General features: G+C 42.4%; 1 protein-coding gene across 1 annotated transcript in view; it reads right to left on the bottom strand.

Moving 5' to 3' along the window:
- Nucleotides 1-1,830: 1,830 nt before the first annotated feature.
- Nucleotides 1,831-27,318, bottom strand: part of SRBD1 (S1 RNA binding domain 1) — a 171,192-nt gene continuing 145,704 nt past the window's right edge. Inside the window, exons 17-21 of the mRNA XM_080998131.1 lie at nucleotides 25,937-26,043; nucleotides 24,287-24,463; nucleotides 21,068-21,220; nucleotides 7,324-7,508; nucleotides 1,831-3,002 (exon numbers count right to left, since the gene is read on the bottom strand). Coding sequence (XP_080854257.1) covers nucleotides 2,713-3,002; nucleotides 7,324-7,508; nucleotides 21,068-21,220; nucleotides 24,287-24,463; nucleotides 25,937-26,043 — 912 coding nt within the window. The 3' untranslated portion in view covers nucleotides 1,831-2,712. The remainder of the gene's footprint in view (nucleotides 3,003-7,323; nucleotides 7,509-21,067; nucleotides 21,221-24,286; nucleotides 24,464-25,936; nucleotides 26,044-27,318) is intronic.

Genomic DNA, 27,318 nt, shown 5'->3' on the forward strand with positions numbered 1-27,318 from the left:
TAAATATTAAAATACCACTGGCAGATCAAAGGGCAACTATTTCTTCCAAGTTTATCACACGTTCAGATAGCCTCACCGATCAAACTCCAAAAACTTATCAGAAGTTCTTCCTGAACTTCTTTTTACTAATCTTCTATGGTGGAGGGAAGAGGAAGGGTTAAGTCTACAGACTGAAGACATAGTCTAGCTCTGACGGAAACAGTTGTTAATTTTGCATCCATTATGGAATAAACATATCAAATTAAGGATTCTGAGATGAGAAGTTAATCATCTGGGTAATGCTCCAAACACACATTTCTTTGTTGTGTTTATATAAAGGTTTTATTGCCTGGTATAAATTACACAGAACTCACCTGTCTTCTTATGAAGCAAATCATGTGTTCTCAGGTGCAGTTTTCCATTAGCTGTGAAAGGGCGAAGGACTAGCAGAACCAGTTCTTTTATTAATCTTCAGCACTGGCAGTATGTTTTTCACACTATCCTGCTAATCATGACTGCAACCCTAATCTAAATAGCGTATCCCAAAAATATATGTAGGGTGGAGAGCGAGACATAATTTATACCGCTTTTCCTGCGGCACAGATTTTGGCAGCCATCCCAGTTCATTTAGAAATTTATTTCCACGAGACAAAGTGCTTAAAACAAGTCTCCCTACTACTTAGAAGCCAATTTATTGCACCTTGCTAAAGCCACAGAGGTGTGTGCATGTGTTACGTAAAGGAGGAGTTAAGCACTGCCTTTTGATGAGCTTGCATGAATGAAAGGCTTATTGATTATTTGGCTGTCTCGTCTGATAAGTAGGCTGTGCCTTGTGAAAGCACCTGCAGGCCTGCCCTGACTTTCTCCCAGAGGCAGCCTTCTCAACGTAGCCATCTGGCAAAGCTGGCCATCTAGAGATGGTGCAATGGTTAGAGTGTTGAACTAGGACCTGGTCGCCATGTCTCAGCCTAACCTACTTCACAGGGCTATTGTGAGGATGAAACGGGGAGGAGGAGAACCAGGTACACGCCAGGTTGAACTCCTTGGAAGAAAAATGTGCTATATAAATGAAACAAACAAATTGCTGAAACAGATGGAGGGAAACACTCAAGCAAAGAATAAAGTTGATTTTTTTTTAATAAAACGATTTTCAAAAGACATCATTGGACAAAGTTTCTCGTCTTGATGAAAACATTTCCATGTTGTTTATCAACAAAGTAAATTTAAAAATAATTATTATATCCTGCAGCTAAAAATATATACAAAAAAAATCTGCATTTGTTGGTTACAAATCCCAGTTCAATAGGATGGCACTGCAGTTCCTACAATTATCCCGGATTTAGACAACCTTCCTTTCACATAACTTCTTTTTTAAAATTTTAAACTAGCAACCACCCACCCACTCCTTGACATCTTAGAAACAGATCCAGGAAACATTCTTTTTTGAAGCTGAACAGAAGATAGCAATTTAATCTGCAACAAACCAAGCAAGCCGTTGCTTGGAGCGTACATTTATTTTAGGATTCACCTTACTTCCAAGAGGAATCCCAAGTTTAATAGGTTTTTGTTCAAGTCTAGAACAAGTGCTCACTCTGAAGCCACCAAAGCAACCTACCCAGGAATAAACCTCTGCCAGGGTTGTACTACTTTATGTGTTTATATCAGGGTGTGGAACCTTTTTGGCTCCATGGAACTAATCTTTTATCAGGATCAGCCGTGTGGGCCAAATTTGACAGGTGGGCAGGATAACCCCCTGCCAATCACATGATGTCATTGCAGCATCACATGATATCGTGGGTGAGAGCTAGGATGGCCTTTTGATTATGAGTAGAAAAGTGAGGTTGCCTTGGGGAGCAGAAAAGTGTGGGCAATGGGGAGGGAGACTTAATAAGCCTTCCTAATAGAATTGCCAAGTGGAAAAGTGGGATCTGCCGACCAGTTTCTGGAGCTCAATACATTCCATACATCTAAGGCAGGCTTCCTCGGACTCAGCCCTCCAGATGTTTTGAGACTACAATTCCCATCATCCCTGACCACTGGTCCTGCTAGCTAGGGATCATGGAAGTTGTAGGCCAAAAACATCTGGAGAACCGAGTTTGAGGAAGCCTGATCTACGGCCTGTTCAATTGTTCCAGCATTGTATTTCTGTCCGTCTCCGCAAGGAAAGACATGCAAGTACAGGACAGGAAAGGTAGATGAAACCGTTAGAAATCTAGAATTTCTGCATCTAAACATGAACCGGCAGTTTTAAATTGCTAGATTTAGTAATTTTTCCTCTGCTGGAGAAACTAAGACTCAGTTCAGACATTTAGTGGGCCCCCACAGAATCATGTCTTGGAATTCAAAAGCCATTTGGATTTTTCACAATTTTTTACTGCCTCGTACAAACTGCAGTAGCCACTTACATAGCCTCCCACATAATGAATCAGGGATGGCCCTCCAGATGTCGAACTACAATTCCCATCATCTCTGACTGCTGTCCATGCCACCTGAGATGGACCGGAGCTGGAGTCTAACCACATCTGGAGGGCCACAGGTTGCTCAACCCTGCCACAAATCTTAGCATTGTTTCATACAGTCGGGAGTCTCTGTGCAAATTTCTGGCCAGATTCTGAGCTTCTAGACTCCCCAACGCAGTCTAGGCTGCCGACAGCCTGAATTGGTCCTTGTTTTTCAGCTGCGTTCTGCTCGTCGTGATAAGATGGTAGCCCTTGAAAAGTGCCAACAAACTGCTCACAATACACGTATAAGGTCCAGTGTTATTCTGGATCGTGGAATGTCAATTTCACGTACTCTGACTTCAACTTTTTCTCCCGGGCCCAGGCCAAGACTCCTCCTTTTCTTTTCTTTGGAAAGCTTGTCTTCGGTTACGTTCCGAATGGGAATCAATCCTGCTCTGCCAACGCCGATGTCAACAAAGACTCCAAAGAGAGTAGCGTTCACAACTCTTCCTGTCAGGACAGTTCCAACTTTTAAGTCTTCAAGACAAACGATGCTCCTCTTGAAATCAGGTTTATCAAAATCTGTGAGGTAAAGAGGAAACATTTTTTAAAAAGTTATTCAGGTAAGGTGCATGGTGGGCAATCTGCAGATGGCCATGTGCTTGATGATGATGATGATGATAATCGCAATAATTTTATTATTCATATGCCACCCACCTGATTAGGTTGCCCCAGCCACTCTGAGCAGCTTCCGACAGACTTAGAAAATATACTCAGCATCTCTGTTAAGGACAATGTTTCTTAGGCAATTTGTACTTGAACTTGATGGGGTGTTTTGTTTTGTTTTTAAGTTAATAGTCAGCAGGACAGGGTGAGCTGACCGGTACCATGAAATGGAATTAATTCTTTTTGTAACCTTTTGCCCCACCATGCTCCAGACTGGAGTCACCACCTCTCATGTCTGTTACTTGCAATGGGAGGCAAGCCACCATACCAAAAGAAGATTTCCTTCCAATGTGAATATTAGGCACCCTGGGGTGGTTTCAGGGGTGAGTTTAGGGCAGTGTGAGTGGTGCAGTTTGAGGCAAAGCCACAGTAGACTATTGATTTGCTAAAATCTGTATTTGCTGCTCAAAGTGGTTCACGTTGTATGTTAAACCTGGCATCAAAAAACTATCTGGAACTTGGAAAAAACGGGAGCAGTTTGGTCATCCAGGCATACAGCTCGTTTGTTCAAGCGTGTGTGCGTGTACACACACACTCCTGCTTACAGATGGTTCATAATACAGCTGTATAATCATAATTATAATTTTAATTATATTTCAGTGCTTGTGGTCTACATAAACAGGCAGTTCTCCTAAAGCACTCTGGTGACATTATAAACCAATGGAACACACATCTATTCATACCCCCCAAAATTCAGAGCTAGTTGGCTGCCGCCATGGCTGCACAGTCTGTACATCTCCAAAACAGAAGGTTCCTTAGGGTTTCAATCCTCAACAAACCTCCTAGGGAGTAAGCTTCATTCAACACCTATAAACTTTTTGGTATATATACATGGGGATTTTATTAGCCGCAGCACACATATTAAAGCCCTGGACAAAACAGCAAATCCTGTTGCTTTAGTGAATGGGGAATTGTAGCATCAAGTCCTTCAGTTTAAGAAACATTATTATAAAGGACAATGGGAATGCACAACAGATATCCAAAAGGGCTCGTTCAAGTGTTGGCATAGGTTTAGAATGTACTAGGATGGCAACACCCAGTGTAAAAATACTGGGAAAGCAGCGCTAGAGGTGACACAATCAGAGATGAAACAGCTCCACATGATTCCAAAAGAAACAGAATATTACCCTCTGACACAAGAGTGATTTCTGTATAATGAATAAATACCTGATGAATATTACTGTTTTATGTATTGTGTAAAAAAAAAGAATGAAGATGATGGGGTTTTTTTTGAAGCCCAGACATTTTAAAGTCAACCATGTAAAATATAACCCAGGCTTTCTTGGTCCTCAAGACGCTATCCAGCCTCATTAGAAAAAAAAACTTTACTCGATTGCTGAGCCAAAAGACTATTGTGGTAGTTAACACAAAACTAATTAAAAGCTACAACTGTGTTCTGTGTTGCAACTTAACAGAGGGGGCAGCAAACAGCTTCCCAGAATAATTCACTGATGAAGGCCATAAATAAGCATGGCAGAATCCATAATAAAGTGCTCTCTAGTTCTAAAGTAGTAAGGTTGCCTTCTCCCAACCTAGGGTCCTCTCAGTGTTGGACTATAACTCCCCCTAAGATGGGGCCCCCCAGAAATGAGGGCAGAGAATGCTCAGAGGGCTTGGAATGCTGACTCACTGTTGGAGTAAATCTTGAAAGTTGGGGACGGAAAAGGATGGAATGGAGCATTCTAAACCATGAAACATTCTGTTGCAGGTCCTACCTGTATAGCACAACAACACTGCGTTTTAAGGTGTTGCTCTTCAGTGTAAATGGTATTTCAGAATCACATTTGGAGACTTAGGCACACATTAATCTGCACATTCAGATAAGTCACATGGTAAAGGTAAAGGTACAGGGACCCCTGACCATTAGGTCCAGTCGTGGCCAACTCTGGGGTTGCGGCACTCATCTCGCTTTATTGGCCGAGGGAGCCGGCGTACAGCTTCCGGGTCATGTGGCCAGCATGACTAAGCCGCTTCTGGTGAACCAGAGCAGTGCACGGAAGCGCCCTTTACCTTCCTGCTGGAAGTATTTATCTACTTGCACTTTTGACATGCTTCCGAACTGCTAGGTTGGCAGGAGCAGGGACCGAGCAACGGGAGCTCACCCCGTCGCGGGGATTCAAACCGCCAACCTTCTGATCAGCAAGTCCTAGGCTCTGTGGTTTAGCCCACAGCCCCACCCGCGTCCCAAGTCACATGGCATAGGGGAACAATTTCAGACTGCAGGATTAGGGTGTCATATTTCAAAACCTCCCTTGACATGGGGGCCTAACTCATGCACGATGGGATTCCAACCAAGCCCTCTCCTTTCTGCAAGAAGGGTATTTCTCTTTCTTTTTCCAAAACAGTAGAATCCCAAGAATTGTACATCGTGCGATTTCACGGTTCCAACTGTATGCTACTTTGAGGAAATGCAGAACTTCGCTTGAGACTCCCTTTGTTCAGTTTCACCAAGTGCTTGTTATTTTTAGACCGCAATTTTATGCATCTCCCAACACACTGTCACTGTGGGTTTAGCAGGGACATGTTCAAATTTCCCAGCAGAAAAAAACAACAACTCAAATCCTAAGTCTTAGAATCAAAAGTGATGCTCAAAACATGTATTTATTTTTAAATACAAGGTGGTGGCATCACCTGGAATCAGTGGGAATGTTTCTAATATTTTTGGAAAGCTTTGTGGAAGAAAGGCGGGGAAGGAGACCCTATATAGTCAAGGGTAGCTGTAGACTGCATGACATCAAAGTTTCCAGTGGAGGAATGAACTTAATTACTCAACTCCCAAACAGTTAAGCTTCTTGCAATATTACACTATGCAGTGCAGGCACTTTCCAGTGTTTTTCTCCCCCCAAAATAAAAATAACAAAACCCCTAAACCCTAAGTAAATAGTGTTTAATGGTTGTAGCGGAGATGGGCTTAGGCAGCAACTCAAGAGCCACTTATATATATTTTACAAACTGCTCTTAAAAAACAACAAAAAGCTATTCCTGGCACGTCCAAGAGCCACTGCATCCCCTACCCCTGATTTGCTCCAAATATATGATCAGCTGTTAAACATTTGCACATGAAAAAGATTGTAGTTTTGCTCAGTCCATTGCCTAATTAAAACATAGGCTGCAAGACCATATGCTTTATTCCCCATTAGTTTTATTAGTTCTCTTCACTGATGCTGGCAACCCAAAACGTTTTTACTTTCTTATGTTCGGCTAAGCAGATAATTGAGTGTTTTAAAAATATATGGCTTTTACATAATTATGCACAATTGCTTCTGAACTGTGTTATTGGTGCCTAAATATATACCGTGGCAACAGGAGTCCCATTATAAGGGAGTTTGGTGGGCTTGCTATTTTTCTGAGGTGCACGGCAGGGGGAATGACAGACAGAAATTGGGTACGTGGGTTTTTTTTATTTAAAAAAGTTTTACTAGTTTCATTGGGTTGGATCCAGACTTCCCGTGAGCAGAGTTTAACTCATGGGACACCCTACCAGAGGCAGGAGGAAGACAATTTTCAATGATTCCTCCTTTCCCCCTCAGCTCTCAATGCTACCTTCCAGGCTGCACCAGAAAATCCCCAGAGCATTCTGTGGTCTTTCCGTGGGCACAGTGGTCTTTCCGTGGATCCAACCCACTGTTTCCCTGTTCTTCAGAGTGCATGCTTCACTCTTTATTTCCTAAACAGATAGCTTTCCACTGTAGGAAAGATCTAAGCTCCTAACCTTCAGGAAACATGCAGCCCAGCCTGCCCACAAAAACAGAAAGTTACATTTGTGAACAGCACAAATCACTTGCTTGTCAGTCTCACGTTTTCTGCATTATTCAAGCAGGGAAAAGGGAGAAGATTTACAATCCATCATCAAAGAAGGTTGGACCACTAGAGCTGGCCCAAGCAGGTTAGGGATCGATAAACTCATCCTGTGTGGAAGCATACTAAAGCACTCTGATTTGTGAGATCTGTCCTCCTAGGGCTTTCAAGGATCATGATTTAGAGGCAGGATTCAAATTTCTTAATTACAAAACTAACACATGCTACCCAACCCACAGAGTAACACAATGCTTTCTTGCCCCGGACAACTTAAGGGGAGTTGTCCGCTCCATCCATCCATCTAAACACGACACTGGCTTAATAAATAAGAACACAAGCAGACAAAACGGGAAACTGCAGATGCCTTCAAATCTCTTACCTTGTCGGATGTCAAAGCCTTCAGGTTGAGTTAGCCCATCGATTATTATTTGCAGTGTTTGCCCCGTTGTATTCAACTTTTTTGCAATTCCTTCCAGCCCTTCCTTTTTAATTATCACATCCACATTTTGCTGCATGGCTGACTTTCCAATATCGCTGAGGCTTCCTCCAATGAGCGTTAAAAACCTTATTCATAAACATTAAAAATAACGGAAAGCAAAGCAAAAATTCTATAGATTAGAAACTTTTTTAAGTTCATAATGTTTCAAGCCTGGGGTACATAGAAATATATTCAACCCCCCCCCCCAATTTGGATGTCATAGTTGTGGTGCCCCAAAAACTCCAAATCCAATGCGACCACATTGGTCATACTCCCCTAGACCCACCTCTGGGTGGACAAGCTGACCACCTGCCTATCACCCAACATCGCTTTGTCAGGTAATGATCACTGGGACTTCAAAGTACCAAAAAGGCCTTGCACAGAGCCCTGCCCAGTCTTTTGAAGTGCTATTGATCCAGGGCCGGCCCAAGAGGCACCTGACATGAACCTCAAAATGGACGCCAGGAAAGAAGGGGTGAGCGAAGATCTACATCAGGAAAAAGGGGGAAATTAAGAACTTCATTGGGAACAAGGGTGCGAGGAGACCAGCAGTGCCTCCTATTCGCCAAGAGGCTGCTGTAGATGCAGCATGGGGAGGGAGCTGCTGAGGAGACGACAGATCCCGCCTCCAAGGAACGTGCTGTTGCTGTTGCTACCAGTGAGGCATCATCATCATAATCATCATCATTGGGTGATGCATTCCTTAGAAGCCAGATCTGCTGCCCCTGTGGATCTTGCCCCCTGAGGCAGTCACCTCACCTTGCGTCTCATGGGTGGGCCGGCCCTGTGCTGATTGGCAGACATGAAGTAACATCCTATCAGCTGACGGGTGGTGACTCCAAGCCTGCTTTTTACGGGACCTGGAATGTCTATTCCTACATACGGCTAAGGGGGGGGGGGGAGCATGGATTTAGGGCCTCTTATCATGCTTTGCCATGACAAAACTCCACTCTGCTGTGCTGTAAACTGGAAAAGTGGAGGGAATTTAATTTAAAAACCCCAACCAGTTTTTGCTTAGGTGGGAAAGAGAGAATTGATTGGTTCAGAATGACGCAGGAAGTTTCAGTGTACCAGACTTCCCCAAACCTGGTGCCTCTGGAGCAAACCCTATACATCTTATGTCATTTTCTTCATTAGCAGTTTGCAAGACTATAAGAATCCCAGATTTTGAGGGTGTATCCCACAGCAGAAGAGGATGGGGAAGTCTCTTGCTTGAACAGAACTGCAGCACTGGATACAACCCTATATATCTATGCATACATTTTCAACAGTAACAGCTTGCAAGACTAAGAATTCTAGCAATATCTTAACAACTTCCTGTTCACCCCAGAATTATAAATGAAAAGCTATCTTCAAAGAAACAATGCCATTTTCTTGCTCCCTCATAGAGCCTTGTTCAGTCAAGGGAAAGCACTCATTTCCATGTCAACAGTGTCCTTAGTGATTACAGATGTATCCCCCCCCCCCCTTAAAAGAGAGGCTGTTTAATCTGGTTACATATTTCATAGATCATTTTCACCCAAATAAACGTGCTTGGAGGGCACTTGGAACAGAAATCAATATTAAACAGACAGCTCCATCTCAGCCGTAATGCATATTGACCATCTCTATTTTTAAATGTCATTGCTAAGAACAAAGTGAAATGCTTTTGCGTGTAGAAAAACGTCCTCAAATTTACTGCAAGGTCACAGAAAATGGAGCCAGAATAAATGGGTATTACATGTTAAAAGAAAGGAAGAAAAGCAGACTTTGTCACAGGCAACTTCCTCTTCTCCCTAACTCCATTTGGCTTGTGTTGGACTGAACAAAACACACGGGCACACTATATTCAACACTAGATTGTTAATGGACAACTGTCGAAATACTGGATATTTATTCTGATATATGGGACGCAGGAGGGATTGGGTATATTGGAACTTGACAATGTTAGGATGCCTGTGATAGTTTGTATGTTTATCTAATGCTGCTTTGTTGGTTTTGAATTTTGGTTTTTTTATGTTTAACACACATATTGAACAACAACTTCCAGTTGGCTATATTTGGAAAGCATGCTATAGGGCCTTCAATAAATAACCAACCCCTCTCCAAGTATTGCCTTTTATTTGTGTCTGTAATAACTGAGGAGGTACTTGCTAATGACAAATTGCAATTAACTGTTTATTGACCACTTGTATCAACACCAAATGCACATATTTTAGGAGTATTTATTTATTTTTTTAAAAAACCCTACATTGATTAGTATTTAAAGCTAGCTGTAAATAAATATGCACTAAGCTTTGGACAAAAAAGTAAACATATACACAAAAGTTAACAAAGGAAAAATAAACATATACGCATTTCAGTAGATGGAGATAAATGCAGCAAACCCTCTTTCTCTTCCCCTCTTTAAGAAAATGCCAACTGAAATTACGACCAATGTTCAATATGTAAATGCAAATTAATGGAGAGAAGGTCTGAAATATATAAGGAACATTCGTATTCCACTTCTTAGCCTATGCCAATGGATGCTATATTCACATTCAGGTTACTTTAACATCCAACAATGATGTTTTACATCAGGGGTGTAATGAATTTTACACGAGGGGTGGCTAACCTGCAGTCCTAAAGGTGTTGCTGGGTTACAGATCCCAGCTTCCTTAACCATTGGTCATGCTGGCTTGGACTAATAGCAGCTGGAGTCCCACCACATCTGGAGGGCCACAGGTTACCCACCCCTGTTTTAGACACTTCTAGGACAAGCCTATGGATGTCTATTTAGAAGTAAGGCCCATCAAGTTAAATGGGGCTTATTTCATTTATATCAAACCTTTCCCCCAAGGAGCTCAACGTAGGAAAAATAGTTCTCATTTTCTCCTCACAAGAACCCTATGAGGTAGGCTATGCTTGAGAGATAGTGACTGGTCTGAGGCCTCCCAATTTGTTTCATGATTGTGTGGGGATTTGAACCCTGGGCTCCAAGTTTGCTGTCCAACACTGTACTACAAAACACTGGCTTACTCCAGGTAAGTGGGTATAGGACTGCAGCCTTCCAAGGTCTAACTGGACCTATCAATGTTCACAAGTCAAAATTCATCATATTTTGGACGCTCACTGTAACATATATATTGAGATTGGTTTTCATACTTCATTGAGTTGCCCACATTCTTAGTGAATTAGTTTGAGTTTAGATCTTAAAATGAAAGGCCAATTTAGGTTATAATATTTTTAATGGCGGGTTTTTTAGAAATGGAATATCCACTGGAATGGATGGAAATGATCATTTCCAGAGAGGTTTTTGAAGGTTAGAGATCTGCCAGCAATGACCATGTTTGATGCAGAAAATAGGCAAACAATTCTTGCAGTGTACACATCTGAATGCAATTACTACCACACATGCAGCTGAAATGTTAGTAAATGCAAACAACTAAGCACAATCTAAAACATTAGTTCAATACACAATTTCTAAAACCTTGTTTTCGAAGAGCTATCCAAAGTACAACGTTGTTCTGCTGCAGTGAATTGACCACCCAGTAACAGGGAAAGTGCAAATTCCTTTAGCTGCATTCAAAGCTGTCCAAGTGGACTCTTGTTCCACCAGGTAAGTCTGAGTATGGGGGCTTTCCCACCTCTTCTTCCCTGCTGCGGTCCCTATGAACAAGAAAAGCCTTTTTGGGGGGCGAGGAGACCCTCACAGAAGGTCTAGGGTATGGCACACGGAGCTGGCGTGGGATGGAGGATTACCTCAAATATGGCAGATGTAGCTTGAACAAGCAAAACTCTTGCCAGCTGCCACCCCCCAAGTTTTGGTTATTCTTCCCTCCAAATGCAGTGCCCCAGCACGACGTACCCCATGCTTTTCAAGAGGGTCTCTCAGTCCCCAGGAGAGGGTTTCCATGAGTCATAATTATGTTTGCACAAGACGTTAAGGAGACAGATGGCATATCATCTGACTGCATCTACGAATTAGAAATTTTGCAGTTACCAATTAGCCAGACAACCAAAACAACACAGAATTAACAAACTGAACATGTACTTTCTCCCTCACCCAGTTAAAAAGAATAACAAATGTAAACTTGGAAACTCATGAGCTAATGACTGCAACGTTGAGTGATATACAGTGGTACCTTGGTTCCCGAACGGCTTGGCTCCTGAACAAATCGGCTACCGAATGCCGCAAACCAGGAAGTGAGTGTTCCACTTTGCGAACGTTTTTTGGAAGCCGAATGTCCAATGTGGCTTCCACTTGAGTGTAGGAAGCTCCTGCAGCCAATTGGAAGCTGTGCCTTGGTTTTCAAATGGTTTTGGGAGTTGAACAGACTCCCGGAACAGATTAAGTTTGAGAACCAAGGTACCACTGTATGCCGAAAGGCTTTGACAATATGAAGCTTTCAATCAACAAGAATGCTTTGCTTATTACTGAGTTGTACCCAATGGTGCTCCTCTGGTGGCAGAAGGCTCTTTGATCCAGCGGAAAGGGGGAAGAAAGCTATTTTTGCATGCACGTCCTTCCCCCATGCAGCCCCCATCTCTCCTCTATCCCTGCAAATCTGCTCAAGAGAGGGTTGGGAGATAATTTGGAACAGCATGCTAGGGGCTGCAAGGGCGAATCAGTGAAAGCAGCCTCCCTCCCTGTTCTGCTGGATCAAAGATTACAAGCGGAACCACTGGATACAACCAGTATTTATATTGAACCGTACATAGGTATGGTGCTGCCCCAAGGAGCCCATAACAGAGGAAAATACAAAGGAAATGGAAGGAAATGAAGGGAGGGATAAAACGGGTGAAGTATGGCTGTGGCAATACTTTGAACTCAGGATGAAAGGGAGAAACGTGCTAAGAGGAAGGCACACTTGGTAAACCCTCAACGTGATCAACTCCTACCCGGAACCCTATGTCCCCACTGTGGAAGGATGTCTAGATCCAGAATTGGCCTCCACAGTCACTTACAGACTCACTTTTAAAACCATGTTTATGGAAGACAATCTTACTCGGCTACGAGTGATCGCCAAAGAAGAAGAATACTCATTAGGATATAGTGGAGAATAGTGGCATGAGAAAATACTCCAATCAGATTAACTGGTATTAATGGCACTTGGAGCTGTGCAAGTTACAAAAGCAGATTCCCATATGTGCAGTACTAAATACTACGCATTTTTTAAATAAAAAAAATAAGCCATGGCACAAGACCCCTAAAATATCAATCTGCATGAAATATAATCCATAAACCAGATGTTGCAATTTTGCCACATAATATACATAATCTGCTTAACATCCTGTCTTAATGAGCATTTTCTCTGGGATTTTCTTTTGGCAAACATTTACATCTAATTAATGAAAACCACCTTACCCAGTAGACTAATGCAATGCAGCGAAGAAGAAAATTATATTACTCTACCAAGATCCCCAAACAGGGAGCTTGGGTCCATTACCTCACTGTAATTTCTAAACGTTCCCCTGGTTTTTCCAGTGCAATTCTTTTGCAATACACACACTCTGAAACTGGATAGTTTGCCCATGCTGTATTAATTGTCATAGGAAGATCTGCCATTGCAGCCTGCTTTTTACATACAGACTTCCTTCGTAATTTTAATATACAATCCTAAGATTCCAGGAAAATATACCGCCTTGAAAGTGCTTATGCAGAAATCTTTGCTTAAAAAAAAAAGGTTTTTAAGTTCCAGAAAGATTTGTATTACAGACACTTAAAAAACATTAATATGCTTTATTACAATTCAGAACTATATTAAGTTTCCACAGTGGGAAAGTATTAATACATTTTGATCATCTAAACACAGTCAAATAGACCACAATATGTTTGCTGCATATTTTTTTCAATACATTTAAGGTAAAAGGATTATATTCTGCCTGTTGAAAATATAACTACTATTTTAGACACTTCCGGGGTGGCGCCATCAGCAATGGCGGACTCCCTCTGATCTGGAGGGACTAGCTCCACGCGAAACGGGTCTTTTCCGCTACGGCGAAGCGGGGACCCTTTCAAAAATCACAGGCGGATGAAGCCTGTGACCATGGGACTCGGCGGGCACCTTTAGCGCCGCCCCAACCCGCAAAAGAACCCACTAACGGGCTCCGGAGCGAAGAGGGGGAAGTGGCGCGGTGCTGAGAGTCAACTGCTTCTTCCGTGGAGCGAAGCCGCACAGCCGTTGCCGGAGAGCGCTGCCTTTTTCCTGGGACAATTTGACTTCTAAAATAATCACCCGTGAGTACTTAAATTTCGGACAATTGGATTTTAAATAAGGACTTGCGAACAGAAAGGAAAATTGGACTTAAAAGTTTACCTCAATTTGGCACTGAAACGGGAAGGTCTAAACAGGAAGTCAGCCTTCTGTTTCTTTGTAGATAGATTAAAGCAAAGACAGGGCAAACTAGAGCTCAGAAAATCGCTTGTAAAAGATTAACTTTCATCATTTAAAATTGTTGAACCCCCCTTCGGAAGCAGGAGAAGAGGGGGGATTTTTTCGGACTGTTTAAACCTGCAGAAGTGAGTGTAAAGTAAAGTAACTTTCCACCGTCCTGATCCTGGAGCGGGGTGTCAGGACTGACGTTTTTTGAAGCTCATTGACCAGAGACAAACGTTTTTGGCAGATAGCTATAAGAAGAGAAACATTGATTCCATTGTTCCCCTTCGCATTTTAAAGGAACAAATATTGACAAAATATCTGAAAAAGAAAACTTTGTTGTTAGACTTGTCTTTGAAAGAAAGAACAAATAGAAGTTTTCCCCCTAGAGGGAGACTGTGAAACTGTAACCAACTCCGGGGAGCTTGCAGCTGTTACAGATTACAATCGTGGGAATAGACTTCTGACCTTGCAGGACAATGTATTCAGAAGCTCTGTTGAATGCTTTCTGTAAAACAAATGCCCTACTGGAACAGCTACATGAGAAGACGGATTTGATGACTGATGCGATCAGAAATTTTGAACAGGCAGTGGGAAATTATATGGAGCCCACCCAGGAATTAAATCAGGAGTGTGCCCTGACAGAACAAATGAGGGAAGAGGATGTTACTGAATCTTGGGCGCCAGAGATGAAGGGAGCTGTGGCCCAGCAGGAACATGAGCTTTTGGACTTGACAAATGAACTTGGAAAAAGCCAGATTTGGAAAGATAAAGTTTGGTTTGGTTTGGAAATGGGGGGTTGGATAGACCCCCCTATGCAGGGATGTTTGGACCTTTCAAGTCTGGCAATGGGCCATGAGATGTTTGGGGTTGTGGGGGCTCTTAATTTTGGAGGGATTTTGAAACATGTTCTTAAATACCACATGGAGTTTAGTGTGGACTATGGAAAAGGGGCTGATTTGTCGAGAAGGGTCAAAAACATTGTTAAGCTGGAGTTCCCACGAGTGAAAGGAGCAGGAGACAAAGGAAAATACAGTTATAAATTTGAAGAAGAGCTGCGGAAGGGACATGGAAGAGACTTAAGGGCCTCGGATACAAGGTTACCAGGTTAATGCGCTAGATCAATGGGATAATAAGGACTGACAAAACCCGGGACCAGGAGGAAGGGACGCTGGATGAAGATTGGATTGTTTTTATTTATTTTTTTACTACTAGGATTGTTTTATAAAATTGATGAATGTTAGAAAAATGTTGGAATGAAATTACTTGGCTTTAGCAAAAATGTTTAAAGAATTATGTAAGAATATTATGGTTATGAGAAGTTGGTAAAAATAAGATTTAAGTTTTAAGCTTTAAGGTTTTTTATAGTAAGATAAGATTAAAATAGATTAAGGTAATGTAATGACAGAATATTATGAAATATGGAAAGGATTTGCTGCGACAATTAACAACTAGGATACAAAAAAAGGGAGGAGGAGGAGGTCAAAGAAAGAAGGTAATGACAGTTGAGGATTTGAGAATGATGGATTTGTTTTTGAGTGTTTGTGTTGTATTTTTGTTTTTTGAATTTGTATTGTTTGATGTGGTTTGTTTTTTCTTTGTTTTTTCTTTCTCTTTTTCTGCTTTGTTCTCTTTTGTAATTCTAAAAATTTTCAATAAATATCTTTTTTTTAAAAAAAAAAAGAAAGAAAATATAACTACTATTTCAGATTCCTCTGCAAGCTTCTCACCCCTCTTTTCAGGTCTTTCTAATTCAACCACAGAAAGTGCCTGCAGATCAAAGCTGGGTAGAACAAGTCACCACTTGGGAGCAATTCTGTTTAAAACCTAAATTTTAATATAAAGATGCTTGGGCTTTAAAGCAGTAAAATCTGATTCGGGGGGGGGGCACAGCAGTTTCGAGTATTTGGTGGGCTTTTGATACTTCCAACAGTTCTCAGTCTTTAAAACTGGTCTTTTTTGGTAGGCAGCACGTGTATTACATGCATATTTTTATAGTGGATTTATAGCTCCCAAAGATTTATCATGGAGAAGGCTGAATCGCATTTTGTACTTGTTAAGAGTCAAAGTTTTTGCACTCCCTTCCTCGTACTGCTTTGTGCCGCACGTTTAAAGGAAAGGCCTGTCAGTCTGTGCTGGAGTGGATCCTCCCCATGTAAAAGGGTGCCACGTTTCATATCCAGAAAGTGCTAAGAATTGCCCCTTTTGTGACGCTGGAGGGCCAACGTTAGTTAAAGTAGAGAAATCTGAACTCGATGGCTCAGTGGTGTGTCTTGGTATAAGGCAGCTTTCTGTAGTCTTTCCTTAACATCAAACAATAGCCTGGTGACCTACGCACAAATATTCCACGCGAACCATTGTTGGCTAATGAACATCAGTGAAATTTGGACACCAATGATATACAGTGGACGCTCAGGTTGCGAACGTGATCCGTGAGGAATGCACATTCGCAACCCACAGCGTTCGCAACCCACAGCAGCGAGTCTGCGCATGCGCAGGTTGCGATTTGGTGCTTTTGCGCATGTGTGACCGCCGAAACCCAGAAGTAACCCGTTCCGGTACTTTCAGGTTTCGGCGGTCCACAACCCAAAAAAACGCAGCCTGAAGCGTCTGTAACCCGGGGTATGACTGTAATGTCACACAATAACTACAATCTACAGAACTGGATTGCACGCACAGAGGACATTAAATCAAATATATGTCCTCCATTTTATTGTGTGTGAATGTTTATTTAAATTGACCTCACTTGTTGTTAGTCTCAATTGCCCTCACTGGCATCAGCATGAAGCCAGATCTCACTGATTGTGTCAACTCACATGATGCATATTAATGAAGTTGAGAAACATGGTCATGCCAGACAATAAGAATTGCTCAGACTTGAGTTAGTGCACGTTACATACAAATATAGTTGAGTCAGATCCTATTTTAAAAGTATTTTATGTATTTGGCAATTATTAAATGGATATAACGTTTTCCTCCGAGATGTCTGCTGCAGTGATCTCACATGAAAATTCTAAATATTGCACTCCTGCTGGAATTACAGTTTAGATACAAACAAACAAAAGGTGTGTGGGGAGTAACTGTTAGAAAAATAGACGGGGAACTGCCTATTTCATGTCTGCAGATATGAATGAACACAATACACCACCAAATGTTTCTTGTGCAAATCCCACTCAAAATAATGGATATTGCACAGGAGAAAATGTATTTATCTCCCTCCCTCCTTCAAGAGGACTAATTCTAGTGTTAGCCCCAATAAGATGACATTATAGATCCCATTTTAAATTGGAGCTAGCCAGCTGCATTGGCCTCTAACAAGTGACAGACACATGAACTCTGAAAAACGTTTCGAAGGTCACATACTAAAGGTCACATTCTAAACGTGAGGTCGTCTATGCATCTGCAGGCATCTTAATGAACTGCTATAAACCAGATATTGGTGTTTAAGATGGCAAGTAACACTTTTTGGGAACCCAGCATGCATGTATGAGAAGAGCAAGCTGGTTCATTCGCAAACGAGGCTACTTGTTTGCATCCGATTAAATGAGGCCACATTAAACGATTCCAGCATTGAGGGGAAGAAACCCACTATGGTTGCTGATACAAATGCAATTTACAATTTAACGCTGGTTGTATATAGTGAAAGTTACAAAGACTTGATAGTTGTAAGTGACAATGAAGGCACAGAAGTTGTTCATCTCTGTCGTCTGGGCTTAAATAGCGGCTGAGAATTAGGACTGGTTAGGCTGCAATCCCAACCACAATTATTCATGAATAGAATATATGGAAAACAACAAGCCTTGGGGCGAAACTATGCATGATGTTCAATACATCTTTGCTTTTAGGGTGTGTGTGTGTGTGTGTGTGTGTGTAGCGTGACTTGCATCAGATGGGAGGAGCCCCTGAAAAGAAAAAGGGATCAGAGTGGGCATGGGGGGAGAATTGTTACCCTTTCCTCCATGGCCTAGAACAGCATTGGCTTTTTTTACTGCTGCATCACACTGTTGACTCATGTTAAGCTTGTGATTCACTAAGACCCCCAGATCCTTTTCACATTTAAGAATGACATTGGCTAGAAATCAATAATGTTACAGCGTCTGCATTTTCAGGCTACCAGACAGTTTTTTAAAAAACAGAAAGAGGTATTCAAGACCACTTTCAAGTGCCTTTTAATTAGCACTTTCACAGAATAGGGATTCTCTGTTTATTCAGCATTCAACCTAATTTGTTTGCCCAGATATTGGCTATTTAACTCGCATGCTTCCCAATGCGTCAAAGCAAGAGTTCCCCCACACTTTCTGGTGCATATCCCTGTCCCTTTCCTTACTGCAAAAAGACAAGACACTTTGGGGGAAGTTGCGCAAGAGCACCAAATCAACTTGAATTGTGCTGCCCAAATTTGCTGGTGTGTAACTGAATCCCAACCCAAAATAGCAACAGCCTGGAATAGCCCTCGATACGCGGTTGTGTGTGTCTGTGAGGAAGCGGGTGCCCTTTATTGATCTTCTGAAAACCTCTTTCCTCAAGGCAGGCTTTCTGCTGAATATGGACTAACTAGGGAGTTTGGAAAAGTGTAACTAGAATGTTGAAACGGTAGCTCTGCTAGCGTTAATACCAGATGTCTACTGAGCTACACAGAAGTGTAGTTGGTTTCTAGTTAGAAGTGGATTTTGCTCTCTTTGCTTAATCTTAGTGCCTACGCCATTTACACTACTCTGAATCCTTGTAAACCGAAAGGTATGGGAAAGGGGTTTTTTGGGGGGGGGGAGGGGAGGCGTAATCTATTAACCAGGTATAGGCTGCTTGCCAGACGTCAGAAAATTCCTAGTTGGCTGTTTCCCAGGCTCCTATTGACCCAGGGCACATCAGAAACCCAGCGGGTGTTGGCAATGAGATACTCTCAGGATTATGGTGGATACGTTAGTGGAAAGGCTTTTACCCACCCTTTCTGATATAGTTAAAATGCCATGCCCATAATGATGTGTCAGGAAATAAGGGGAACAAATGGTTTCTTAAGGAAACATGCAGCACAATCGTGAGTATATTTACTCAGAAGTAAACACATTTGCTTAAGGGGGAAACTCCCCATAGGCGCTAATGAGGGATCCCAATGCAAATACTAGCTTCAGAAAAGATTTTCTCCTAATGCAGCTACTAATTCAGGGGTGGCCAGCTCCCAAGAGACTGTGATCTACTCACAGAATTAAAAACTGCCAGTGATCTACCGCCTTTTGGGGGGTTCATGTCAAAATTGTTGAGCTTTTTTTGTTTTGGGGGGAGGAGGAAGGAGGAAAGCCCCATTTTTGGGGGGGTGCAAAGTTGTTGAGCTGATTTTTGGGTGGAAGGGGAACAGCCTTCCACCCTAAATGAGGATTTATCATAAAAAGTTGTACAAATAAAGTGGAAAAGAACTGGAATTCAAAACAGCAGCAGCAACACTATCCCCACCTATCTGACTAGGTAGGGGTCCATATCAACAAAAAAACCATGAGTATTGATTATTTCCTTTTCATTTGCCTCCAACTGACATTCTAACATTCTGTGCCTCCATGTTTTCAACCACAGACTTACCTTACAGACTTGCACAGTCTGCCTGACTTCTGGTTTCTTTAGTCCCTTTTTATTTTGCCTCTCTATAGCCTCAGCTACCACCAGCATAGGTTCTTATCAGGCAATTTTGGGCTTCTTGTTAAAATGTGTTGTTTTTTTAAATTCACTTCAGTTGAGCATGGGACTCTTAATCTTCGAGTCCCGTGTTGGGCAAAAGATGCCTTCATTGAATTGTGTTGGACCCAGCTCTACAATTCTATGCTTCTATGTACCGAAGAAGTACTTCACGTATGTGGAATCTGGTGGCCCAGATTCTCTTCGAAATAGATAGGCACTCAGCCATAAGAGTTCGCTGTTACTGGGAATATGCCACAAAGCCCAAAACATTGCTTGTCAAACTAATGAGTGTTTTGCCAGATTAAAAATAAAAAAGGAGCTTTTTAAGCCTCATGATGTTATAGATTCAGTATACTGGGCTATGTGATCTTCAGTGAATGACATACTAGCATACTGCCTTAAAATACCTCTCCTAACTCTTTCATTTCCAGCTTAACAGTAAAGTGCTGCTGCAGGCAACAGAATATCAGGGCGGCCTTCTTACACCCAACAGGGATTGTGTGCTTGCTTCAGCACAAATAAATGTGGCAATATCCAGCGGCATTAACACTCCACTTTATTTCCTCATAATTGGTTATAAAGAGTTCTGCACCTACTGCTAGCATCATAAAAGCATAATTTGCAAAGGAAATGTAAACATATGACTGGAAAGAAAAGGGAAGTAATAGAGAACTGCCACTAGGCAGACATTTCATTTGCAAATCCTTGTACATTATTTATTCTGCTTTTATCCTGCTCTTCCTTAGAAGGAGATCCGGGTGGCTTGCACAGTCCCTCGCTTCCCTCTTACATCTTCCCAACAACCAGGCAAGGTAGCTTGTGCTGAGAGCTGGTGACTGGCCCAAGATCACATGGGAAGTCTAGCTGTTTTTCCTGGCTCCACCCACTTTTGCTTTTGGCCCCTTCCACACTTGACGTATGGGCCCCAGAAGGTTGCCCATAAGAGACTGTGGTCCTCAGGCCACAAAGGTTTACCACTGAATAAGAAAGGGAAACCAGCAAGACACCAATTGCAGGGGGAGGGAGGGAGGAAGGTGACTTCTGGGTGCAGGAAATATTTCTGTTGCTTTTGTTTTGAGCTCAGTGTTTTGAACTGAGTGTGACAGCTAATTTTAGTCCAAGTCTCTTCATGATGTTGCAAAACTGGGTTCAAATTTATTTTTCTTCCTTTCTTTTCTTTTCGGCTTTATCCCTGGGATAATAACACCTGACACAGCAGTAACGTGCTATGGCAGGGTGCCATTTCTGCACAGATATTACAATCTATGCTTGACATGGAAACAACACAAGGAGCACACGTGTGCCACCGTCCAGAAAGGTTAGCAAGTTATCACTGCGCAAAACAACTTAACGTTTAGGAGCCTGGTCCATTAGCCCCAGTGAATGTGACAGTTCCAACATACACAGGGGGATTCATATAAGCAGCAACAGTTTATTTCGTATGGGTGAAGGAATGCCTTGTGTGTGTGCCAAAGGACGCCAAACAGAACTGAAGACTTTTAACTTCGCCGTCATTATAGTACAAGACTTATTAAAGTCAATGTATTGCTCCCCTGATTTTTCCATTATCCGAGAAAAATGACCATTTCCTAAATGAAAAGTTAATGTGCTAACTGTAGACCCATTGTATTATTGCTTACCTCATTGCAATATTATATGATTCTGGGTGGATGCAAGTTTGATCCAAAGGATTTGGCCGTCGAATGATGTTTATTGCCGCTTTGGTTTTCTTCTTACCCTGCTTCTCGTTTGCAGCTGCTTTATGACCCTCAGCTGCAAGCTCACCCTGTTGACTGATGTCCAAAATCATGGAAGAGAAATGTGGAGTTGCCGTTAAAAAAGAGTGTCCCTGAAAAGAGTATTTACCTCCCCCTGTGCTAGCACTACAAGGGGCCAAGGAAATGTGAGTGAAAGCGAATTTCATAATTAACAAACCTTTGGAAATCCTGGCCAAAGCAAACCCACAAATGTCCTAATCGCAAGGCAGCTATTATGTTAGCCTCAATTGAAAGATGTCTGGTGCAAACCTGGGCAGAAACATCATTTTAGGGGAAGTCCCAGTGGGTGAGAGCATGCTTTGAAGGTACAGAATGTCTGAGGTTCAATCTGCAGCTAAAGGACTGTACCTAGGTGGGGAAAACACTGCTTTGTTCAACCCTAAGCATCTCCTGGTAGGACTGAGGAAGACCTCTCTCTGAAACCCTGGAGAGATGCCCTAGTTTTGTAGACACTAATGAGTTACACAGACCAGTGGTCTTAGTCCTGTGTTCGTTAAACAAGTTTTAAGGACTGGGAAGCCCTCCACCTAAGTCCTGAAGAACCACTTCTAGCCGGAGTAAAGATGAAAGCAACGGACCCCTGGGCGGTTAAGTCCAGTCAAAGACGATGATGGGGTTGTGGCGCTCATCTTGTTTTCAGGCCGAGGGAACCGGTGTTTGTCCACAGACAGTCATGTGACCAGCAGGACTAAACCATTTCTGGCACAACAGAACACCATGATGGAAACCAGAGCGCACAGAAATGCCGTTTACCTTTCCGCTGCAGCGGTACCAATTTATCTACTCGCGCTGGTGTGCTTTGAACTGCTAGGTTGGCAGGAGCTGGGACAGAGCAATGGGAGCTCACCCTGTCTAGCTGGATTAGTCATTATTGGGCTGGTGGGCAAAGGATCTCTAAGAGGACAAGTCAGCTTCATATATTTTTAGCAAGCCTTCTAGATTTACTTATTTATTCACCCATTTCTAATATGCATTTTCATTAAAATATACCAAAGTGGTATACAACATATAAGAATAAAATCAGCAGAAAGCATTCATAAAAACACCAATAAATACTGATTGGTGAAAAAGAAAATCTACTCAGCAGAGGCCTGTCTAAACAAACAGTTTGCAAAAGACACCTTAAAGATGGGAGGAGTAGTTCCTGCTGAAACTCTATTGGTAAGGAGTTCCTAGTCAATGCCAACCAAACCTCAGGGGTGTAGAGAACCACCAGAAATCCCCTATCTGAGGATCTCAGTGATAGAGGTGGAGCATAAGGAATCAGATGGTCTTTAAGGTGGAGAACTTTAGCCCAGTTGGCGTCTGTATTAGACATGAATGGATTTTATATATGTGCTGTTGTTGATTTAAACTGAGTGTGTTTATATATATCATTGTGTTAGGCGTTTTTTACAAATATATATACTTTATTACATTGTAAATCACTTTGGGGTGACTCATGGAAGTGATTCATACATGAAATTCATAATAATATGTTCTCTTGCACTTCCTCAGGCAGTCCTTTCCCAAGAGGTCCTTAGCCCAAATGGCTCTGGGTTTTGTACGGTTCCTTGCTTCTTAGGGAACATTGGAAACTGCCTCGTGCCAAGTTAAGAGCTTTTGCCTGTCTGGTGCAGAATCGTCTACACTGATTGGCATAGCCTCTTCAGGGTTTCAAGCCAGGGCTATCTCAGCCCTACCTAGAGATGTTGGGGACTGAACCTGGGACCTTCTGCATGCAAAGCACTATTGCAGCTCTTTTGGTTGGTCAAAACCTTTCCTTTCCACACATTTCTTTTTCAGTCAAATTGTTGGCTTTTTGTCTTGATAGTTTGAACAGTTGCTTTAGGGTGTTCTGGGAGCTTTTTGCCCAAAACAATGGCACAGAAAAGCTTGGCTTACTTGAAGAGAAATGTGTTTGATGGCACCTTGAGATTAACCATTAATCATCTTTTTTAAAAATTAGAAAATTGCATGAGCTTTTGTAGGTGGTTATCTACTACTTCAGATGCTAAGCTGCAATTTGTGTCTGAAGAAGCAGGCTGTGACCTATTAAACCTCATGATATTTTGTAATAAAAAAATATTAACGAACTGTTAATTAAGGTAATGTGCAGCCAAACATATATTTCTTCATGATGAAAGACAAACACAGTTTTCCTATCGCAGCACTTGATTTTATTTCCTTACTATTACTCTGCTACAATGAATGGGTGTGCAGCTATTTCCAACTTGCATCCTTACTTAATTTTTATGGCTTCTCACACGAGATACAAGTCCAATCTGAGATTGGCAGACATGACTGCGTATATTAAACACATGTGTATCAGCTTGTGGGCCAAAGTGTATAGCGCTGGCCTGGCAGTCCCTTCTCCTGCAGAGACTACTCATGTTGCTCCTCTAACATAGATATGGGCTCGTAACACAGACCGTTCCATCTATAGCTGGTTGGTGCAACAAGCGCAAAGGTTTTAACATCTAATCTGTGCACTTTGAAGTTGGCCTTCAAAGTATCTTCATGTCTCAGGGTGGGGTCAGCCTTTGGAGTGAGCCCCATTGCTCAGCTCCAGACCGAGTTCAGCCGAGTTGCTATTGCATTACAGCACTACTTAAAATTTAATTGAACTTTCGTTTGGGGTTTCTTCCATTGGAAGGGACGGGGAAGTTTTATTATGACACACAGTTCCAATTTGCCAGAGAATGTCTGCAGCTGCCAAGATCAAAATAGCATTAGAAGGACAGAGAAAGACCCAGGCGACGGGGCCAACAGCCAGAGATTATGGGAGTTGTAATCCAGCAATATTGGGAGGGCCACATGTTCCCCATACCTTCACCAGCCCCTATGCCATATTGTCATTCTATAAAACACTGGCATACTAGTAACATGGCAGTTTCAAAAGAAACCAGGTTACCCTCTCTCAGGGCCATGGGAAAAGAAGACTTCCAACTTACTGTCTTACTCTTTATTTTATTTTTACTAAGTTTCTGCCTCCCGTTGGAAGATGAGTGATTCTCTACATTCATTTAAATGTTACTTAAACAAGTAGGTGGCACAGAAATAACTGTAACCTGTTGTCCACATCACACCTTAATACATTACCTGCAGTAAGTTCTGATGTGCTCCTGGTTAATCCTGATAAAGCCAGCACATTGCTGAAAGGATTTTGGACCCAGTCCTTTAACATCCTTGAGCTGCTCCCGATTAATGAACACTCCATTCTTCTCTCGCCATTCAACTATATTTTTAGCCCTGTTGGCATTCAGTCCTGCAATATGTCTAAGAAGGACGGAGGGAAGAAGGTACCCACACATCAATGTAAGCATTGAATCACTTGCGTAAGTATTAAGCAATGACTTATGCAAAGGCACAATGTGAATTCTGTTTGTTGTGCAGATGTCAGGGACTGGCTGGACGACAAGGAGTGGTGGAAGGCACGAGCCGGGGAAATCCCAGAGGAGGAAGGCTTAGAGCCTGGGGGTTGGTGGTGGGACACTGAAGAGAGGTCGGAGGTGATGGGGAGATTGGGAGGAGGCGCTGGATACTGAAGGTACAACAGGGCTTAGTGAGCAGGAGGGACCTGTGACAGGGAGCAGTTCAGATTCCAGGGCTGGAGCGGGGGTGGAGGGGAAGAAGAGACTGCTGAAGAATCCTAGGAGTCTCCCTTTCTGGATGTGACCAGCTCCCCTCTGGTTTCCAAGAATGCACAGGATAATGAGGAGGGCAGAACTGAGATCTGCTTTTGTTCAAAATAAAAATGGCCAGTTAAAGTATTTGTGTGTGTGTGTGTGTGTGTGTGTGTGTGTGTAAAATTCATGTTTACCATAGTGGGAAGTTTGGCTCTATGTGAGAAAATAAATGAGCCACAATCAGGGACAATATGTGAAGCGAAAACAGATTCTCCTTCCAAATGCAGGAATCAACATGGAAAATTAACAAACCCACAACCCTGTTGCTGTTGGTATCCATGTGTCTCAAGAGACGATGGAGTGCACCTCCAGGGATCAAGTCAAACAGCTGCATTAGCATCACCAAAGCGACCTCTCCAGGGCGCAAGCCTGGACAGTGAGTATGGGGGTCCTGGATTGCCCAGATGGCAAGACCCTCCTCTCGGCCTCACTAATGTGGTCCAAAGGAAAGCAGAGCAATACGTTTGGCACCAGCTTGGCTGCAGCAATTGTTGGAAGGAGGCCATACTAGGAGCCATTCAACCGACTTAGGGACTCCACTCTGGATTTGTGTAGCGTTTACTCCTTAGCCTTTTCTACTCCTGAAGATGTCCTGCAAGGCAGTGGATATAAACCCAACCCTATTGTAGCATGCAGAATAAGGGATGTGGTAGTGAGTGTGGTCAGTGGGCTTGGGAAAAGGCTCAGAACTTTATTTTCCTCTGTGTATTGTTAAAACAGTGACTCTTTAGCTAGACACAGGGTTGATATTAAACTAAGGTATCCAATGAAGACCCAGTGAAACAAAATAAGCACATCCGTTTCAGTTCTACTCTCTCAATATATCCTACAGGCTTAAGACCTCTCAGAATGCAAGGGAAAACTGTTCATGAAAGGAGAGTTGCAACCAAAGAAGAAGACAACAACTAACATTCTGTGGACAACAGACCCTTTCTCTCTTAAGAGTTAAATGTGAGGATTCAAGCCCCTGGTCTCATTTGGGAACCATGGCAGGTTTGAACCTCTGAACCCATTTGATCCAACTCCATGAGCTTACTGAAACACACAAGTCTTCCAAGCTCACCTTAATAATATTTCTGAGCAGATGTTAATATCAACTCCGACAAAGCTGACACATTCCTCCACCACGCTGTCTAGGGTTGCTTTGAGCAGGGTCTGAGATACGTCATGCTGCAAGATTTGGGGGTGCAAGGGGGGGGGAGAGACAAAAAAAATATTCCAACAATAACTGAGCAATATCGGATTACTGAAATACGGAAACCACACAGAAATGAGAATTCCAGAGAATGGCAATTTTAATAAAACATTTGCTAGTATAATATCAACACATGAAAGAGCCCAGGAGATGCACATCTGATGTACTGCCACTGCTCGTACTGCAGAGCTAGCGTTATTCCCTTGAATTTATTTTCAAGCTGTCCTTTCCTTTTAAAAACAGTTTGCGAGAACTCCAGATAGGAGCTATGCACATGACAGACAGCCTATCCTATTTCTTCTCAAAACAAAGACCCATTACTGGGCAAGCACTTGCGTGTTTTTCCTCTAAAAATGATATAATGGAAATGAAGAAAGAAGAAATCATTGCAAGAAGGAATTGCTGCAATGCACTGGTTTTACTTATGCCTCCAAATTTGCTACATACTTGGGTAGCAAAATACTTAGTAGATTATTCATTGCAAAATCTGCCAATAAATAATAATCTGCATCCTGATCCAACGAATGGCTGTACATGTGCTTGGGTTGCTACAAGGGGAATTGCATGTGATACACAAATTATTCCCAGCTAGATCAAGCAGCAGGAGCAACTTTGGTGAAGGAGGAATTGAGGATCAGATGCAGCCTGACAGGTGTGATTCCAGCTTCTTTAAAGGGGTTGGGCCCTTTAAAGAAGTTCCGCATGATGTTGGGCATGTATAGTGCTGGACTGGGATGTTGCCCTTTAGTTAATCAACCTATTACTTTTAAATAACTCTGCATATCACCAGGACCACAATACAGATACTTCTTTGCCCTACGGAAGGAAGAAGGAGACACCATTTAGGAACATAGGGAGTCAAACCACTGATCTATCTAGCTCAGTATTGTCTCTACACTGACGGGCAGGAGCTCTCCAGGATTTTCAGATGAGGGACACTCCCAGCCCTGCCTGGAGGTGCCAAGGTCTGAAATTGGGTTGGGCACATGCTCAGCCACTGAGCTATGGCCTCTCTCCATGTAATAATAATAAAAATAAAAAGAAGAAGAAGAAGATACCAGTAATTGTTTGAATGAAAGGTCATCTCTCGTATTTATTTCCCCATTGCTTGTTAGAGCAATACAGGAAAACAAAATGGACTCAGACCTCCTTAACTCACAGCCTGGTCCGTTAAAATGTGACACTCCCTCAATTAAATGCACCTTAGCTGTGAGTTAAACCACAGAGCCTAGGACTTGCCGATCACAAGG

The sequence above is a fragment of the Podarcis pityusensis genome (assembly GCF_964106645.2).
Source record: "Podarcis pityusensis genome assembly, chromosome: 3".
Taxonomy (NCBI): domain Eukaryota; kingdom Metazoa; phylum Chordata; class Lepidosauria; order Squamata; family Lacertidae; genus Podarcis; species Podarcis pityusensis.